The sequence below is a fragment of the Clytia hemisphaerica genome, unplaced genomic scaffold (genome assembly GCF_902728285.1).
Source record: "Clytia hemisphaerica strain Z4C2 unplaced genomic scaffold, Clytia hemisphaerica genome assembly, whole genome shotgun sequence".
Taxonomy (NCBI): domain Eukaryota; kingdom Metazoa; phylum Cnidaria; class Hydrozoa; order Leptothecata; family Clytiidae; genus Clytia; species Clytia hemisphaerica.
In genome coordinates this window covers 1121315-1138903 of record NW_027103852.1, presented here as the reverse complement: position 1 = coordinate 1138903, position 17589 = coordinate 1121315, and the positions used below count along the sequence as shown (strand labels likewise).

Sequence of the window (17589 nt, the reverse complement as noted above, 5' to 3'; positions counted from 1 at the left end):
CAGTGATTAGATTGACACATGCGCGATAAAATTTATATTATTGGTCTTCAGAGGTTAATGTATTCTATGAAAACTCAACCTCTGATACCATGAACATATAAACGACTGGACATTTATCTTTTATTGTCTCTTTGAAGCGAGCTTCGTTGCCGCCTGTATTTCAAAATTGGTATGAAAAATACGACAATATTCCGTCATAATTTTATTTCTTTGAATTATTTAGGTAAAAGGATCGATAGAACTTGAACATTACTCCTAATTCACAAAAAATAATTATTCTCGAATTTTTTCACAAGTTTGCAATTCATTTTACCAACATTTTTCAACTCTGAAATGCAGAATTTCAACTGCGTGTATACTTTTGAATCCCTTTTGTCACTCCAGTCCAATAAATTTTTTTATGCCTTGAAAAAAATAGCTTGCCAAAGTTGGGAGCCTGTGTCATAAGAATATCAAAATTAGAATGTGACACTCTCTAAAATTATTCGACACTTTTAAGTCAAAATTTAGAAATATTAGTCGGAGTTTTGGCAGCCCTTTTCTACAAGGTAACAAAGGAGATGGATATCCACTCGTTTATATGCTGATACTCAGGGTAACCAATTATGCCAAATGTCAGGGGTGTGTAAACGTACCCAGTATGGGTTGCATTCAACGAGACCTGAGACCATGGAGGTATAAAGAAACAGGAGATACATGCTATTGTAACCAAGCTCGCACTACGATTAAAAAAGTTATGATGTATGCATGCTCATAATCTCATATATCGTGAATTTTTAATGAGCTCTTTTATCAATTGGTGGAAATCTTATTGGCTTATTTCAGTTGTAGAAATTAGATGAGACGAGATCCATTGTTTCTGACATCAGTGTATCAAAGTATTTGGACCAAAAAAAGGCCTTAAAACTTGGCAATCCTTCATCAAATGATAAGATTTTTCGATCAATGTTTTCTTTAAGGTGAACTCTATTGCTTGATACTTTCCTCCAAAATTATCCAGCAACTTTACTTTATGTGTACAAATTTAGGAATGTTTAGAGAAATCTTGAAAAGTCGTATTTTGTCGGGCGAGCTTAGTATTTTCTTTTTATACATATTTCATAAAAGAAATCAGAAGACTTTAACGACCAATTACCGACACATTCTATATACCTTCATGCTGAGACCTCCTCCTGTTTGTTCACATTTACATCAATCAGAATTATTTTTCTTTGAATATAATGTATGAACAATAACGAATATTTAATTAATCAGTTTTTTCTTTTTATGAAATATTTATTGGTTGAAAATAAATAATAGTCTAGGAAGAATTATTAAAAATCGTAAATAACTGTTAGAATGTGATTTTGACGAGAACTTTTCGCTTGCTTGAAAGTTTCAAATTTTTATCTTAAATAAACCTCCATTACGTTTTAATTCAACGATTTAATGAATTCTGGTCTACATTGTTCACAAAAATATTATCATCTGACAGTTCTACAAGACTTCGACTTGGTATATAAAGATTTGAATTTCCCAACGAAAGGATGGTGAACTGCAGGCTGATTCTTTTTATGATGCTGTCTTTCAGCTGGTTGCTAAAGGTACTTCGTTTCTCTTTTATTATATTTCCTCGAAATTGATTCCACTTTAAGTTTCACAGAATGTCTCTCTGGAAAAATACTCAAAATTTTGTTATCCATTTTATGGATTTCTTTTGCATTGAGCCTCGTATTTAACAATGTAATTTTTTTGGAGCCCAACCGATTAAAGCCTAAAGGAAAAAGATTTTCCACCCCATAGGTATGTATCCATTTCATTTTAACCCCACAAGCTTTTACCGGGTCACTGAAACAGGGGTGTGTTCGAGTATGGTCAATAAAGTTGGACTGGCACCGATTACCCTTGGGAAATTTAATCGAAGGATAGAGTCGAGAAGTTTAACTAATAACTGTATTACACTTCATGATTATCTCAAAATTTTGGTGGAGCTCCAGCAAGTTTAAGTCCAAAAAACTTGAAATGCAGTCTGGATAACGATTAAGCAAATACCGCATCTAGATTGGGGGGGGGGGCACTCAAGGTAAGTAAGCTATCGTAGATGCGTTCCTTAAGGGTACGTTTTTAAGTTTCCTAAATTGCTCTGTAAGGAGAAATGAGATAAAACACTGTAGTGGTGTAAAAATAGTGAGAAAAACGAATTGTGGAATAATTTGTGCGAAATTGTGAATAATTTGACGACAAATGTAACAAAAGGTGCTCAAACTTTTACTAAGTTTTATTTCTCGGCACTGTATGTAAAGGTTCGATTTTGAGACCCTATTTTTGTCCGCATATGGTAGTTTTCAGATCGAGCCCCCCCCCCGCCCTCGAGAGGAAATACCCACAAGTGGAGCTTCCATGTGCTAGTTCGTTATGGTGTTATGGCTAACTTTTATTGAAAAGTCTTTGATTTAAACTATCTTTACAGACATCACACGGTCAAATCCTTGACATACCTGAAAATAACCACGGCGTGAAACCTGACGTCCTTATCGACCAAGGTAAATTGTTATGCTATTAATTGATCACTTGTTTAAGACAGGCCAGGCTATGGGAACTCGTCTTTGGTGAATTTTGTGGGATCTTGAAAACTTCTTTTTGGTAATATTCCTTCTTCCACGACCTAAAAACTGCTATGGCAAGGTTGAATAAGCAAATGGTGTCCAAATTAGTGATTTGAGGAGCTGGTCTTGCCTTTTGGCGCCCCTAAAAAAATCGGTCACTGCCCTACTCACGCACTTTAGGCGTACAAACTTTCACGTCTAAAATGCCACCATACTACTGCTCTGGTGGCCATGCATGGGTTTCCATAATCGTAATTTTAGATTGTTTGTTTAAGGGAGCTGTGCCTGGGAGGTCTCCCTACGGGGGAAAGGTTCGAATAGTAGAAGTCAAAACTACTGCTTTCCACTGTATAAATATCAAAATTTCAACATCGTTTTTTTCTTATAGAAATGAATCCAGTCATTGGTAACCTCATCAAAACCGTCCCAAGAATCTCGACTGAAAATAAAGTTACGTTGGATTTTGTTATCCATAGTTTACCAAGTGGTAGTACTGCAAATCTAATTCGTTTGAATGGAGATTCTATTAATGGAGTTGGAGGAGATATTCCTAAAGTCTTTATACATCCCTCACCACAAAGAGCTATTCAAGTTCAAACAGCTATCAATGGTACGTTGCATTCTTTTCGAATTGAATTAGGAGCTGCAGCCATTGATCATCACCAAAGACTTGAAATTGAACAACGCTACTTAAAAGATGGAATTTACAAATTTGTGATACTGCTAAATGGAAATGTAATCCATTCAACAACAAATGCTGACGCTAAACAGTTTTATAATGTTAAATGTTTTGTTTCCGGACCAGGATCACCAAGGCTTGCAGATGCAACTATTAGTTATTTCAGCTTGACTAATTTTCTATGAGATGGAAGAAGAATGGGCTCTTCCTGAAAAAAAGTTAAATATCGGAGGTGGAGGATATATAATTTTTTGGAAATTTGCCCCCTCCCCCGGACAAGCATCAGTCGACCACCTAGACATTCAAAATTATCCTCAAACAGAGCAATGTTACCACCCGGATTTTGTAGATTTGTCACTATCCCCCGGACACTATATCCTCCACCCCCGCGTACGGATATTTTCTTGAAGAGCCCAATATAATTTTTCATTGAACTATAAAGACTGAAACGGATGGGCGTGTCAAAAAGTATCAAAACTTCTACAGGTTCCCATAATGTGCGAGCCATAAGGGTTCATTTAAGACACTCCTATCTCACAGTTTCCTAAAGAGGGGATAAAGATTCCTATTGAAATCCCAATGCAGATGGTAATTCTATTGTTCCAAGGTTAAAAAATCCAGTGGGAATGGTTTTGGAGTGCAATTCTTTAAACATTGGAGATGAAAATCAAAGTGAATTTCCCAGTGGGGCTGAAATTTTAGGGTATTTTCCCACTAGGGACGAAACTTTTTCCAAATTTTCCAGTAGGGCTGGGGTCCCAGCGGGCATGTGACGTAGGGGGTATTTTAAGAGTATAAAAATCATTATAAAGCAATTGAGTCTCTATAAGGGTTCCAAAATAACGAAAATCAAAAATCGATCTCCTTAAAGGGTCTTCTTCTTTCTTAAAATTTGGACTAAGATTTAAAAATTTTGGTTGAAATTTAGGCAGAAAAGTCTATGTAAGGGTGGCAAATTTTTCTAAAAATAGACATAATTTTCGAAATTCAGTCTCTCAAAAGTATCGATTTTCAAACTTTGGCTCGGACAAACCCGTCACCTCGCAAATCTAGTACCCCGGTAGACGATGTTATCGTCCGTTACAGTGATAGTAAAGGCGGAAAAAATGGCGGTATGGCGTTATGGCGGTATACGGAAAAAATTCGGCGGGAGAGTTTCGAAGAAAGAAAAGACTAGCAACTCTACCGACTGTAAACTCTTTTCGGCAAAAAAACCCGTTTGCGAATTTTCTTCGGCTTTGGGCTTTTTTCTTTGATTGTGATTCGTCTTAGACTATAACATAGTCTAGTACCCCGGTCTCATAGTATGTATGTATGTAATAGTTTATTTCAAGTTGACGAACAGGTAGCAACAAAGGCTAATAAAAGTCAACGCTACTTTAATTTGTAAGGTGATTACAAAAAGCCGACACCGTCAATATAGGTCCGGCAGTTTCTACACGGGCAGATGAAGGCCTCCACTGCTTAATCTTTTCTTTGAAAATACTAAGATCAACTATATCTCTATACTCATAGTCAGAGAAGATTAAGTTTTTTGTACTTAATATATGTAATAACTTACAATCGAGCTAAAAAAAATTTGAGCGAGAAAAAAACTTCGAGAAACAAATAAATTAACTTGTATTTATTCATTATCCTGTTGAGATATTATCGTCGGGGGTACTTAGGCAAAAATGGGTGCTGGGTATGTGCGGACGGTAAGGGTCGGTTTTTTCACCTTTCAATGTCTCTCTAAGGGTAGGAAAAATCATAAGGTTTTAAAATAGTCTCTCTAAGGGTCGGAAATTTCACCATTTTTAGGAATTTTTTTTTGATTTCGAGAGAAAAAGTTGTAAAAAAGTCTCTCTAAGGGTCACCTTTTCAGCACAAATCAGTCTCTCTAAGGGTCGGTTTTCGGAGGTCCCATCCGCACATACCCCTCATTCGCCAACCCTGGGGCCTGTAGGAGGATGTAGTAAACGCGGGAAAATATGATGTGCAGAGTTTACACCCGGCGATGGCTGTTATAAGAGAGAAAAATTGCCACAGTAAAATTTTGAAGAAACGGTTTCCAGTAAGAGTCCCACACAGGCTGTAAACTTCGAAAGCAAAACCGAATCTTTCTTCGTTTGAGATTATTTCTTAGACTGAAATATTTTCTTTATCTAGTAATTCACAGTAATGAAAACGGAAAGACTTATGGTAGCAAAGCTGTAATGGTAATTTTTGCCCAGTCCATCCCGACATTTCATATTTGGTTGCAAAGTATCATTCGACATTTTTCGACATTTAATTTTTTTTAAATAATATATTTCGTAATAAAAATCAAGAAAAGGAAGCAACAATAATAAGAGAAAAAGAAAAAATAAATAAAATATAAAATTGATGACCAGCATCAAAAAAAATGTTTATTTGGGGTAACTCATTCAGTTGGGTTATTGGTGTTGAGCCGTTTGGACATACTTCGTGTCATAATGACATTTGAGCTTGATCCACCGACATCCAATTGTGTTCCAAGCGCTAACGTATCTCTCGTCTTCTTCAACGTTTTCTTTTTTCCTTTAACGGAAGATTTCGGTTCGTTCTTATTATCATCGTTTTCGAATGCAAATTCGTTAGCTTTTGGTTTTTTATTATTGGGAGTCTTTGGTGATTTAGGCTCAACCGGTTCTTGTTGGACTGTTCTGGGGTCCTTAGTCTTTTTAATAACTTCTGGCGTCTTGGGTTCCTCTTGGTTGATCTTAGAACGCGATCGAGTTACCATGCCAAATGTCGGTTGAGTCAATGTAGTGTGTTGTTCTTTTCCACTGTTCATTTCCGTGGATTTGGGATTCTTATTCTGATAGTTATGGACTTTTTGTGGTGTTATTTGATGATCAGAATCAAACTCCTGCATCTCTTCTTCCAATCGACTGGATACAATACTGGTGATTGAGCTTGATAAAAACTCTTGGCTAGGTTGGCGACTGCAGTTTCCAGCAACCTTAGCAGATGATGGTGAGATGAATATAAAAGCAGGTACTGCGTTTTGTTGACTCGGTGATTCATTAGCTGTTGCTCCTGACAATACACGATTAGAGGCTCTAGGGCTTTTGGGTCTTGTTGCTGCCAGCGTGTCAATGTTGACATATGTTGCGTCCTGGCTATTCTGGTTGGTATCAAATATAGGATGTCTGAATAATTCTGTAGATAGAAAATCCTCTTGTAGAAGCTTGTGTTCTGATAAATAAGAGTGAGATGGACCATGTGCTGGACCCACTGGAATCGTTTGGTGATACATTTTGTGTTGGCTATTTGATGGTCTGTGGGCACTGTTTGAAAACATTGCTTGTTGATGTGAAGCATTATGCGAAGCTTGGTTTGAGGCTACAGGAGAAGGATTTGCAGACCATTGTTGGTGTTGTGAACTGTTGTGTAAATTTCTGGATAGTTGAGACTTTGAACGATTGTGAAATAAACTTTTGGCAGTGTTGGTAGCAGATGGACGTGATGTGATCACATTGGTTTCACTTTTAAGCATATGAAATATTTGTTGTGAAGATTGTGAAGATCTATTGGCTTCATTGGAGTGTGTGAACTGAAGATTTTGCGAAGGTTGGCTGGATGTGATCTGAAATGAATTTGTAGTCTGTTGGTATGATGGTCTATTCGAATATGAGGGATGGTTAGACGTCCTTGATACATTTGTAGAATATGGATGGATCTGCGAGTGTCTGTAAGGGTCACTCGAATATATCATTTGATGATGCTGCGAATTGTGTGAGGGCTGACTAGATGGTACATTTGACAAATTCGTAGCACCCTGATGATAAGCATTAAAACTGTTAGTCGATACGTTATTACTGGCTTGGAATTGTTCGTGTGAAAGTATGAGTTTACTAACGTTTCCACTACATTGGGGATCCTCCATATGATTTTCAGAATTGATTCTAGTCGATGAATAAGTTTGGTAATTTTGATTCATCTCCTGAAGGTCAAGGTTATGATGAGATGCTGATGGTTTAGGTCCAGCTACAACCATCTGACTTTCACCTCCACTTTTTAGGGCTTGGTTTGAGGGCTTACCAAGACCCATGTAGCGGCTTACCAATGGGGATGCATCACTGTGTTGGTGTGATTCCACATTCTGTGCATCCATTAAAGACGGTTGTGGTGATGGTTCAAGTACTATATCACAATGGCTTACAGATCTAATTGGTTTTTTAGGTTCATCCCAGTCCGTTTCTTCTGATGGTGAGCTATCTGAACGAACTCGTTCGTATTTAGAAGCTCTGGTACATAGCTTGTTGAAATTCCTCATACTGGCGTTGGGTGATATGTAATTCCCACCTTGCTCCATGTAATACTCTTCAATAGAGTTATTTGGTGGCTCCTGGTTACTAGTAGTATTAATAATAATTTTCTTCATACTCAATCTTGGAGTATTTTTCAGGTTCCCATGTGATGGCGTCGTTTGATCTTGGTATGGATTGGAGTTGTAACCAACAGCAGGACTTTGGTGGTGCTGGCTAGTTTGTCGACTTTGGTTGAAATATTGGCTATGCTGTTCTTTACTGGCTTGTCGAGATTTCAATTTTAAAGAATCGTTTTCGTCACTACCGGAAGAATCGGTCAGATGTTTTGGTGATCCGCGAACGCTCTGTCTCAGATTGTAATTTGAGGGCGGCAATGAAGACTTAGGCGTTTCTTGGATATCATAATAATCGTTGCTACTTCCTGTAGATGATGACGAACTATAACGCCCTTGGCGTTTATGAGATTGTCGTGAGGAATCAATATTGTATGGTGAGGAAGCTTCAGTTATCTGGTGGCTTTCTACAGAAATATGTTCGGAAACTGGTTTGGCCAATGGATTAGGAATTTGAAAAGCTTGGCTGCTTGGTTTTATGAGTGATGATGATTTAGTAATCTTGTGTTCTGTGATACTACTCAGTAGAGATGAGGTTGATGTAATTTGTTGGCTACGAATTGGTGATTTCAATTGAACCAAGGAGGATTCAGGAAAACTCATTTGTTTGGGTGGAGTTGCATCAGGATTGAAGGTTAGTTGGCTGATTTCGCATCTGCCGACTGTTTGTCTGGACATCATAGATCGAGAACGAGAAGTAAATAAACTTTTAGCAGTTTCAGTGGCTGATGGTCGTCCAACTAGATTTACGTAATGAGATGACCTCCGTACACCATCCAAGTCGTTGAATGATTTTTGTGGATTGTCCAAATTTTGTTTTTGGTTGGTTGATTTTTTAGGTTGAGTATCGTTTGGTGGTCCTGGTATCTTAACTAATCCTTGCGGTTGAGGTGATTGTTGTGGCTGTGGCTGTTTTTGAGGCTGGGACTGCGGTAGTGGCTGTCTTTGTGGTTGAGGTTGGGACTGTTGTAGTGGTTGTTTTTGTGGTTGTGGTTGGGACTGTGGCTGTGGCTGTTTTTGAGGCTGGGACTGCGGTTGTGGCTGTCTTTGTGGTTGTGGTTGGGACTGTTGTTGTCCCTGTTTTTGTGGTTGTGGCTGGGACTGCGGTTGTGGCTGTCTTTGTGGTTGTGGTTGGGACTGTTGTTGTGGTTGTTTTTGTGGTTGTGGTTGGGACTGTTGTTGTGGTTGTTTTTGTGGTTGTGGTTGTGGTTGGGACTGTTGTTGTGGCTGTTTTTGTGGTTGTGGTTGGGACTGTTGTTGTGGCTGTTTTTGTGGTTGTGGCTGGGACTGCGTTTGTGGCTGGGACTGTGGTTGTGGCTGTTTTTGCAACTGTGGCTGAGACTGAGGTTGTGGCTGTTTTTGCAATTGTGGCTGAGACTGTGGTTGTGGCTGTTTTTGTAGTTGTGGCTGCGACTGTGGCTGTGGCTGTTTTTGCAATTGTGGCTGAGACTGTGGTTGTGGCTGTTTTTGCAATTGTGGCTGGGACTGTGGTTGTGGCTGTTTTTGCAATTGTGGCTGAGACTGTGGTTGTGGCTGTTTTTGCAATTGTGGCTGGGACTGTGGTTGTGGCTGTTTTTGCAATTGTGGCTGAGACTGTGGTTGTGGTTGTTTTTGCAATTGTGGCTGAGACTGTGGTTGTGGCTGTTTTTGCAATTGTGGCTGGGACTGCGGTTGTGGCTGGGACTGTGATTGTGGCTGTTTTTGCGGCTGTGGTTGGGACTGCGGTTGTGGCTGGGACTGTGATTGTGGCTGTTTTTGTGGTTGTGGCTGGGATTGTGGCTGTGGCTGTTTTTGCGGCTGTTGCTGGGACTGTGGTTGGGGCTGTTTTTGCGGTTGTGGCTGGGACTGCAGTTGTGGTTGTTTTTGTGGTTGTGGCTGGGACTGTGGCTGTGATTGTTTTTGTGGGGTAGTTACTTGAGCAGCCTGTGGTGAGTTTTCTTTAGTCGGAATCGAAGATGTTGGGCTAGTTTTTTTAACCAGAGTCTCGTTTTGGAGATCTTGTTTCTTTTGAATTCCTTGTTGGATACCCATATGATGTTCCAAAAATTTACTTTGAACATATTGGGAGTCTTTGTTTTGGCTTTGTTCGTACTCAGTTCGCGTCGGCATCGGCGGGGTGGAGCCGAGACCATCTTCAATTGGTCTATTCTTAACCAATTTTCCATCTTTATCGAATAAAGAGTTATTTTCTTTCTTGTTAACGTTGGGGTCGGACTTTTTGAAATTTTTGAGTAGTTTATCAGCACTTTCCGTAGTTTTAGCTTTGAGCTTATCAAATGATCTTTTAAGTGGACTCGGTTCAAACTTATCATCGTAATTGGATCCAAAATAATCTAAGAAAAACAAAACATTTTGATTGTTAGTCTCTTTGTGGGTAATTTTCACGCATATTCAGAGGGTTCCTACGTTGTTTATGTAATTCATAGCTATTTTCAGCAAATTTAAGATTTATTTGATTGAAGTCAATTTCTGTTTTTTTTATTCAAATTCCACGCTATTTCATATAAGATCGCATGAAATTTGGTAAGAGTCTTAAGAATCAAATTTTAGAACAGCAGAGCTCCTGGATTTCAGAGCTCCTAGGAAGTTTTTTTTTTCCTCCCAGGAAGATTTCCCGCTAATTTTGACAGACTTGAGATTTCATCTACACTCTATCCTTTGCTTTTGCACTTGAATGTCAGTCTGGTTTTTGATATTTCGCCTATAAAACTTATTTATGGGATAACTCTTGGTCTTCAAAATGCAGATAACAATAATGGTTTAAAGATATCAAAATACATCGGTATCAATGTCAATATCAAACATACTGGATATAATTATGCCTAAAACAGTTTAAGAAACCCAAAGGACTTATTAAAATCTTTCAATATTTATCAAATGGGGAAAACTAGCGAATAAAAGTATAGGCCGCAAACGCTTTCGAAAGTCATAAGTCTGTACGGGACCTCGAATAGCTTATATAAATTTATTCAATTAGCTTCATCAAGGGCCAAAAACTTAGCACAGTCTTTAAAGACATGTTGGAGGTGTCACAGTTAGCTCAGTTAACCCATATTTGAAAATAAAAACCTTTCCTTAAGGTCCAACCACTGTTTTTCATCGCTAAAAGTTTATCTACAGCTGTAGCAAAGAAATCTAATAGCTAAGGATTGGAAAATTGCTTTCATGATCCTGTTGATATGCGCAGTATAAGTGTTATGTGTTTGTCTAGAGAATGTTAACCCATAAACCTCTACGGGTTTGAAAAATACAAAAGTTTTAATGATAAAAGCTAAGAATTCTCAAGTGTACTGTTAACATTCGTCGCAGGGTAGTACGGCATACTAATTTTGTAGAAACCGATAGAAACCGGATACTTAATCAGTGCAGCGGATTCACTTTCCTACGTTGTTTATGTAATTCATAGTTATTTTCAGCAAATTTAAGATTTATTTGATTGAAGTCAATTTCTGTTTTTTTTATTCAAATTCCACGCTATTTCATATAAGATCGCATGAAATTTGGTAAGAGTCTTAAGAATCAAATTTTAGAACAGCAGAGCTCCTGGATTTCAGAGCTCCTAGGAAATTTTTTTTCCTCCCCAGGAAGACTTCCCGCTAATTTTGACAGACTTGAGATTTCATCTACACTCTATCCTTTGCTTTTGCACTTGAATGTCAGTCTGGTTTTTGATATTTCGCCTATAAAACTTATTTATGGATAACTCTTGGTCTTCAAAATGCAGATAACAATAATGGTTTAAAGATATCAAAGTACTCGGTATCAAAGTCAATATTAAACATATCGGATATAATTATGCCTAGAACAGTTTAAGATACTCAAAGGACTTATTGAAATCTTTCAATTTTTATCAAATTTTATGGGGAAACTACTTAGGTGAATTTTTCATAGGGAGAGGTGTAATGTTCCTGGAGAGCGAATTTCCAGAAGGTGATTTGCCGAGGTTCGAAACTTCCCGTGGGCAAATTTCCTAGAACTCAACTAACCCCGTCTGCAAAGATCATTTTATCATCGAGGGCGAAAAAAGCAGTAAACAAGCCGGGGCAAAGAAGCGTCAGAAGTAACGCCCATCGACATCCAGTTGGGGATGAAATGAAATATCAACTTACTTGTGTCTCAAAAGTCTCAAATATAACAGCGTATACAGGCAAAAAACCAACACCGAACCAGCAATGGTTGTGATCAAATATTTAAAATTTTCCTGTCGTAAATGAACAAGCTTCTGATCAATAAGGGTACGAGTTGATAGCTCTCCATCGAGTATACGAGCTTTGGCTTGAAATGTTGAGACAATGGCTGGAAGACAAAAATAAATAAAAAAATTACAATTGACTCAAACTCCAACCGAGTCCCTTAATTCGTTTTTCATAATTCTGATAGCGCTTACAAAAGGTTCAAAGTTCAGCCAGAAGTAGACTCTAGTCTACACGTTCATCAGCAAAATCAAAAAGTTGTGCAAGTGTTTCTGGGTACGAAATTGTGATTGATATCAATCTTATATATTAATCAAGAACGAATGAGTTAAACACGTCCTTATTTCTAAGCCTGATGTAATGAGGCTCCCTGGAAACTCAAACCCAACTTCCTCTATTACACCCCTGTCTCACAGCCCCGGTGGAACTAATTATGGGGGAATTAATTATGGAATTAATCATCGGGGATTAAGATTCCTACTGAAATCCCAATGGGGATAGAAATTCTATTGTTCCAAGGTTTTGAAGTGCAATTTTTAAACATTGAATTTCGAATGGGGATGAAATAAAAGTCTGATAGAGAGATAGAGAGAAATAATTTTTCCAAACTCATCCTTAATAAAGCATTTAAGACTAAGTTAGTTACAACCATTGGGTAATATTTGCCATCATCAGTAATCCGGGGGGTGCTAGTGTTGGAGAATGTCAGGTATGTGCTGACCGGAACTCCGAAAAGCGACCCTTTTTTGACCCTACGGGAGATGGGTTTCGAATAACTTCCTGACCTTAGAGAGTTTCTTTTTCGTACTCTTAAAAGGACCCAAAATGGGAGAAATCCCGACCCTTAAAGAGACTGTTCTGAATTTTTGTTGTTTTTTGTAACCCTCAGAAAGACTTGGGAAGGTAAAAAATCCGACCCTTTACCATCCGCACATACCAGGCATCTATTTTTGCCAAAGTCTTCCCCCCGGGTCAGTAATATGACTTAACTCTGCAGAATAATAAAAATCTATCTGTTTCTTGGGAAACTAGAAGGTCTGTTTCTTGGGTCTATACATCTTGTTTAAAAGGGAGTAGTCATAAAGGTTTTAGATTTGATTGAGGAGGGGTACTCATTTCTGTACACTTTGAATTTCACGAGTCTATGACTTTTCCAGGACTCAGTATTTATACTTTGTCTTTTGTGGAACCTTCCTAGCCGAGTAAAGCTTGCTACATCTACAAGAGGTCTATAAAACATTTTGACAGAAAGAAAAAAGATAAAAATTAAACATACCTCTGCATCTTAAATCTGAATTGAATTCAAGATCACAGAGTTCGATTTTAGCACTCTCTCCTATACAATTCGCGTCGTGTGTCAGTCCAAAAGGAGGATTCATACACCGTCGCGTAGCTCTCGTATAACAATTCCGATATATCGGCTTTTCTGGTCTGTCAGTTCTAGACGATGTGCGAGCCCAGTCGACAGTTTCTTCCTCCTCGCAAGGAGTCCAACCTGACCATGAAGTCCATCGGTAGTTATGTTTCTTGACCGTCGGAAACGCATTTGTAGCTGCTATAAAAGTAGAAGAAAGTGTTTATTTATTCATTTGTTATACATGCACCCCAAAAATGTTTGTCGTAAAAACTTAACGATGGCTACCTTCAAAATATTCAACCTTGGCAGGAGAGGTTACTAATTCTTTTTAGATCATTCCTTTTTATCAATTTCACGCTAGAAAAATATTTTGACTGAGTGATAATATCTTTCCCAGAGCAAAATTCTCTCCGATTAAGATAAATCATGACTATTTTTCTCCAATAAAGAACCTGAAGATTAGGAGATGTTAAATTCGTCAGGTCTAACTCAAGCGCGGGTAAATAATTTATCTGGCAACTACATAAACAAATTAGCATAAGACTTTCACGATTAACTGGATTTAATCACAAAAGTTGAGGCCTGGCACGATCTAGGGAGTAACACAGACCATTAATATCGTGGCTAAGGAAGCGCTAACGATATATATTTCCCTAACATGTTCGAATCAAAGCCTTGACAACCTTATAAGAGCAGCAGCTCTATTAATATGTACCGTTTTATGTATTTAATAACAACAGGTCAACATATTTTGGTTAAGGCTAAAAAACAAAACCTTAAATCGCTAAGGTATAAAATTGAGATCAAACTAGAGTTCCCTTTGGTATTTCAAAAAGCCCAACTTACACTTCTTATGTTTTAAAGTAAGTTTACAGAGACCTGGAACAAGATAAAAGACGAATGGATGACATAAAACCTGAATAAGGGCGATAAAACACAAACTGCAAGGGTATAGCATCAAAGTTGCAAATATTGGGTTCATAAGTCTAAAACTAGCCTAAGAAGAGTCAAACAGGCGCTAAAGAAGCCAGTGCGTTACCTTTAGATCCTAAACTATCTTCAAAGTTAAGTCATTGATTCAAAACAACACAAGAAGAGTAACAAGTAAAGAAAAGGGCAAGAGAAAGACCGATGTTTATAGGCTAGAAATAAATAAATATGAACCAATAAAGTTTTTAAGAAATCATAAGACCGTTAGGAGCCTCGAACATGGCAATTCCCTGAAATTATTCTCTTTACGGGGTTAAAACTTTTCATAGCTTGTAGAAAAAGCAAATAGACTCGACAAAGATCAATAAAGGTTAGAAATAAATAAAAATACGGACCGCAAAAGCTTTCGAAAGCCATAAGTCCGTACGGGACTTCGAATAGCTTATGATAATTTATCCAATTAGCTTCATCAAGGGCCAAAAACTTAGCACAGTCTTTAAAGACATGTTGGATGTGTCCCAGTTAGCTCAGTTAACCCATATTTGAAAATAAAAACCTTTCCTTAACACCCAACCATTGTTTTTCATCGTTAAAAGTTTATCTATAGCTGTAGCGAATAATCTAATAGCCATGGATAGACAAATTACTTTCACAATCCTGTTGCTATGCGCAATACAAGTTTTTATGTGTTTGTCAAGAGAATGTTAACCCATAAACCTCTACGGCTGTGAAAAATACAAACCTTTTAATGGTCAAAGCTAAGAATTCTTAAGTGTACTGCTAACATTCGTCGCAGGCTAGTACAGCATACTAATTTTGTAGAAACCGATAGGATTCGGATACTTAATTAGTGCAGTGGATGTAGATTCTTCTTCCTGGCACTTTCCTACAGAAAACAATCCCCTTTGTAAAGGTTTTAATGGTCCTCACTACCTTAGTTTACTTGCTAAAATGTTAGGCAGTCAAAATCAGATCTTAGAAAAAATATGTTAAGTTTTCTAAAAGTTTCTTAAAATTATAAAAGAAATTGTTCTTACCTGTGAATAAAGTTATGAAAAGTAATGAAAATGCTACCCAATGCATTCTTGATATGTGTGATAGTGACCCTTTCCCAAAAAATGTTATGTTATTGTGTCGGCGTAAGATCAGTCACATGGCTGGCAGTTCGTTGCGCTTCTGTCGAAGTAAGGAAAGAATCAATCTTGTATTTTTTTCTATGTTGTTATGAATCTAAGATAATAACTGACGTCACATGTAAATTAAATAATTTGCGTCAAATATTTTGACGTCAGATTATATTTTTGAACTGAGTTAGCTTGTAAATTTTACCTGTTCATAGAAATTGCGAAGAGAAAAAATTATATGGTTTACAGGCTATATGTCATATGATTCAGTTAACTACCAGATTTGTCCGCGCGCGCGTGAAGTAAAGATAAGACGCGCGCGCGATTTCGATTGTTTTTTGTCGGCGGATAAGTACAATTATACTAAGCATTTTTGAGTCTACTAAATCCCGTGCCTTACGCACCTACGCACCCTCATTTTTCTCCGCGCCTTACGCGCCCCACGTGCCTTAATTTTTTCACGCGTTTTAATATTTTCACGCACCTTCATTTTTCATGAGGCTAGAAAAATTCGGAAAATGTTCCAATCAATTATTATATTCGTTGAGAATTACTCTCTGTACTTCAAAACTTTCTCTAATTCGAAGAAAATCTTTGGTCTCGTGAAGATCGAACTAGAGAGAATCTTTTATTATTGGAGAGTTTTTCTGATCTCATGATCTTAACGATAGGTATGTTATGTAATGTAATGTTCAATTAATTGTATTTTATGATAATACTATAGGGGTCATTGCCATAAAACACGGAGCCCATCCATGGAATACTCCATTAGTGTACCCCAAAATATTTCACAGACCAGAATAGAAACTCGTTTTTGATTACCGACTGACAATGCAACGAAAAATTTATAAATACACCCCTGTCTCAGTGCCCTGGTGGAACCTTTTCCCTCAGTGGGGATGAAAATTTCAATCGAAATCCCATTGGAGATAGAAAATCTATTGTTTCCAGCTCAAAATTTCCAGTGGGGATAGTTTTGGAGTCCAATTTTTTAATAAACGGGGGGGGGGGGGGTCCTAATAATGTCCGGGGGGGGGGGTTGGAAAAAAATCAAAAAATTAACAAGTGGGGGGTATGCACCGTGTCACTACGATTCGCTTGGTAATATTGTATAGTAGAGGATGATATATAATCCCCATAATTTTCCTACATAACATCGTTTTTCCTTAATGCAAGAGCTATTGATTTGATTCTTATAAAGTAGGTGCTTATAAGAAAAATCATTATGCGCCATCCCATCGCTTTTTCACAAAGTAAAGCAAAAATGAAAAAAAAAGGTGCACGAAAAAGGAAGGCGCGTAGAAATATGAAGGCGCGGAGAAAAATGAGGGCGCAGAGGTGCGTAAGGCGCATGATTTAGCAGACTCAGCATTTTTTCGGCCGGCACCTTAAAAGCATTATTTTACGCTTATGGCAGAATCAGGGTGGGAATGAAATAGACCAGAAGTTTTCATTAATACCAATCAGTTTTCTTTTTTAATTCAACCAAAGATTTATTATACACTGGATAAACGACTCATAAAACGATGGAGAGCGATCATTGTATTTTCATTGTTTCAGAAAACAATTGATGTTCTAGCTTTGTTCGCAAAGGACAACTGTCATGGCGGCTCGAAGATGTCTGATTTTTGAAAATGTTTATCAGTCTTATTTTTATAAAGTTCTCTAGCTCTTCCTTGATTCAACGTACGCATATATAGAAGATTGCGGTAAGGGAGATCTGAATGACTTTATTAAAAGTTTAAGCAAAATAGTAGAGTACTCTCTCGTAACAGTTATCGCATTTCAATATCATAGCATACTTTAATCGTAGAAATTTTAGCGGGACTAATTTTAGCGTATATTAGCGAGTCAGGAAAATCTTGATTTTTTTTGGATTTATTTTAGCGAATCACGATTTCAAAAAATTTCGCGTTGATGAATTTTAGCGAATACTCGTATTACATTATTGACTGAACTTGTTTTCTAGCATTTCTTTGCACTAAAACATTTCCACTTGATAATAATGTATCAAGGCAATATAACCAGAAATTTCGCGCGGATAAATTTTAGCGATCTGTCGATTCGGCGTGTTTTAGCGAGATTTATTTTGGCAAAAATAGGGAAAATTCGCTAAAACTAAATTTAGTCTCACTAAAATTTCTACGATTAAAGTATAAACAAACATTTTGCTTTAGAAAATTTATTATAAACAACTGAAACCTATTTAGTGAATTTTACATGATCTTCAGTGCTTAGCGTTTTTCACGACCCTAATTGAATTCGGGTCGAAATTGGAAGCCGGATAACGGTCGACTTGAAAGGAAAAAGATTTCTATATATTTTCCAACTTTT

At 37.5% G+C, this 17589-nt stretch overlaps 2 protein-coding genes and 1 long non-coding RNA gene across 3 annotated transcripts; 1 reads left to right on the top strand and 2 right to left on the bottom strand.

Moving 5' to 3' along the window:
* The first annotated feature begins 1338 nt into the window (after window positions 1-1338).
* Window positions 1339-4877, top strand: LOC136807963 (uncharacterized). The gene is made up of 3 exons (XM_067064589.1): window positions 1339-1583; window positions 2450-2522; window positions 2974-4877. Exons 1-3 carry the CDS (start codon window positions 1527-1529, stop codon window positions 3447-3449), a joined length of 606 nt encoding a protein of 201 aa, XP_066920690.1. The 5' UTR covers window positions 1339-1526; the 3' UTR covers window positions 3450-4877.
* Window positions 4878-5561: 684 nt separating this feature from the next.
* Window positions 5562-9973, bottom strand: LOC136807959 (putative uncharacterized protein DDB_G0271606). The gene has a single exon (XM_067064587.1). The coding sequence runs from the start codon at window positions 9758-9760 to the stop codon at window positions 5666-5668; it is 4095 nt and encodes a 1364-aa protein (XP_066920688.1). The 5' UTR covers window positions 9761-9973; the 3' UTR covers window positions 5562-5665.
* Window positions 9974-11758: 1785 nt separating this feature from the next.
* LOC136807962 (uncharacterized) lies at window positions 11759-15307 on the bottom strand. Its single transcript, XR_010846727.1, has 3 exons — window positions 15169-15307; window positions 13121-13399; window positions 11759-11947 (listed from the first exon to the last, which is right to left on the bottom strand). It is a non-coding gene; the product is annotated as an uncharacterized lncRNA (long non-coding RNA).
* Window positions 15308-17589: the final 2282 nt, after the last annotated feature.

Bases quoted from the DNA above. Each gene is read 5' to 3' on its own strand.
- LOC136807963 (XM_067064589.1), top strand. From the start codon at position 1,527: ATGGTGAACTGCAGGCTGATTCTTTTTATGATGCTGTCTTTCAGCTGG. The intron at 1,584-2,449 runs GTACTTCGTTTC...CTATCTTTACAG, and splicing joins CTTTCAGCTGGTTGCTAAAG to ACATCACACGGTCAAATCCT. The intron at 2,523-2,973 runs GTAAATTGTTAT...TTTTTCTTATAG, and splicing joins TGACGTCCTTATCGACCAAG to AAATGAATCCAGTCATTGGT.
- LOC136807959 (XM_067064587.1), bottom strand. From the start codon at position 9,760: ATGCCGACGCGAACTGAGTACGAACAAAGCCAAAACAAAGACTCCCAA.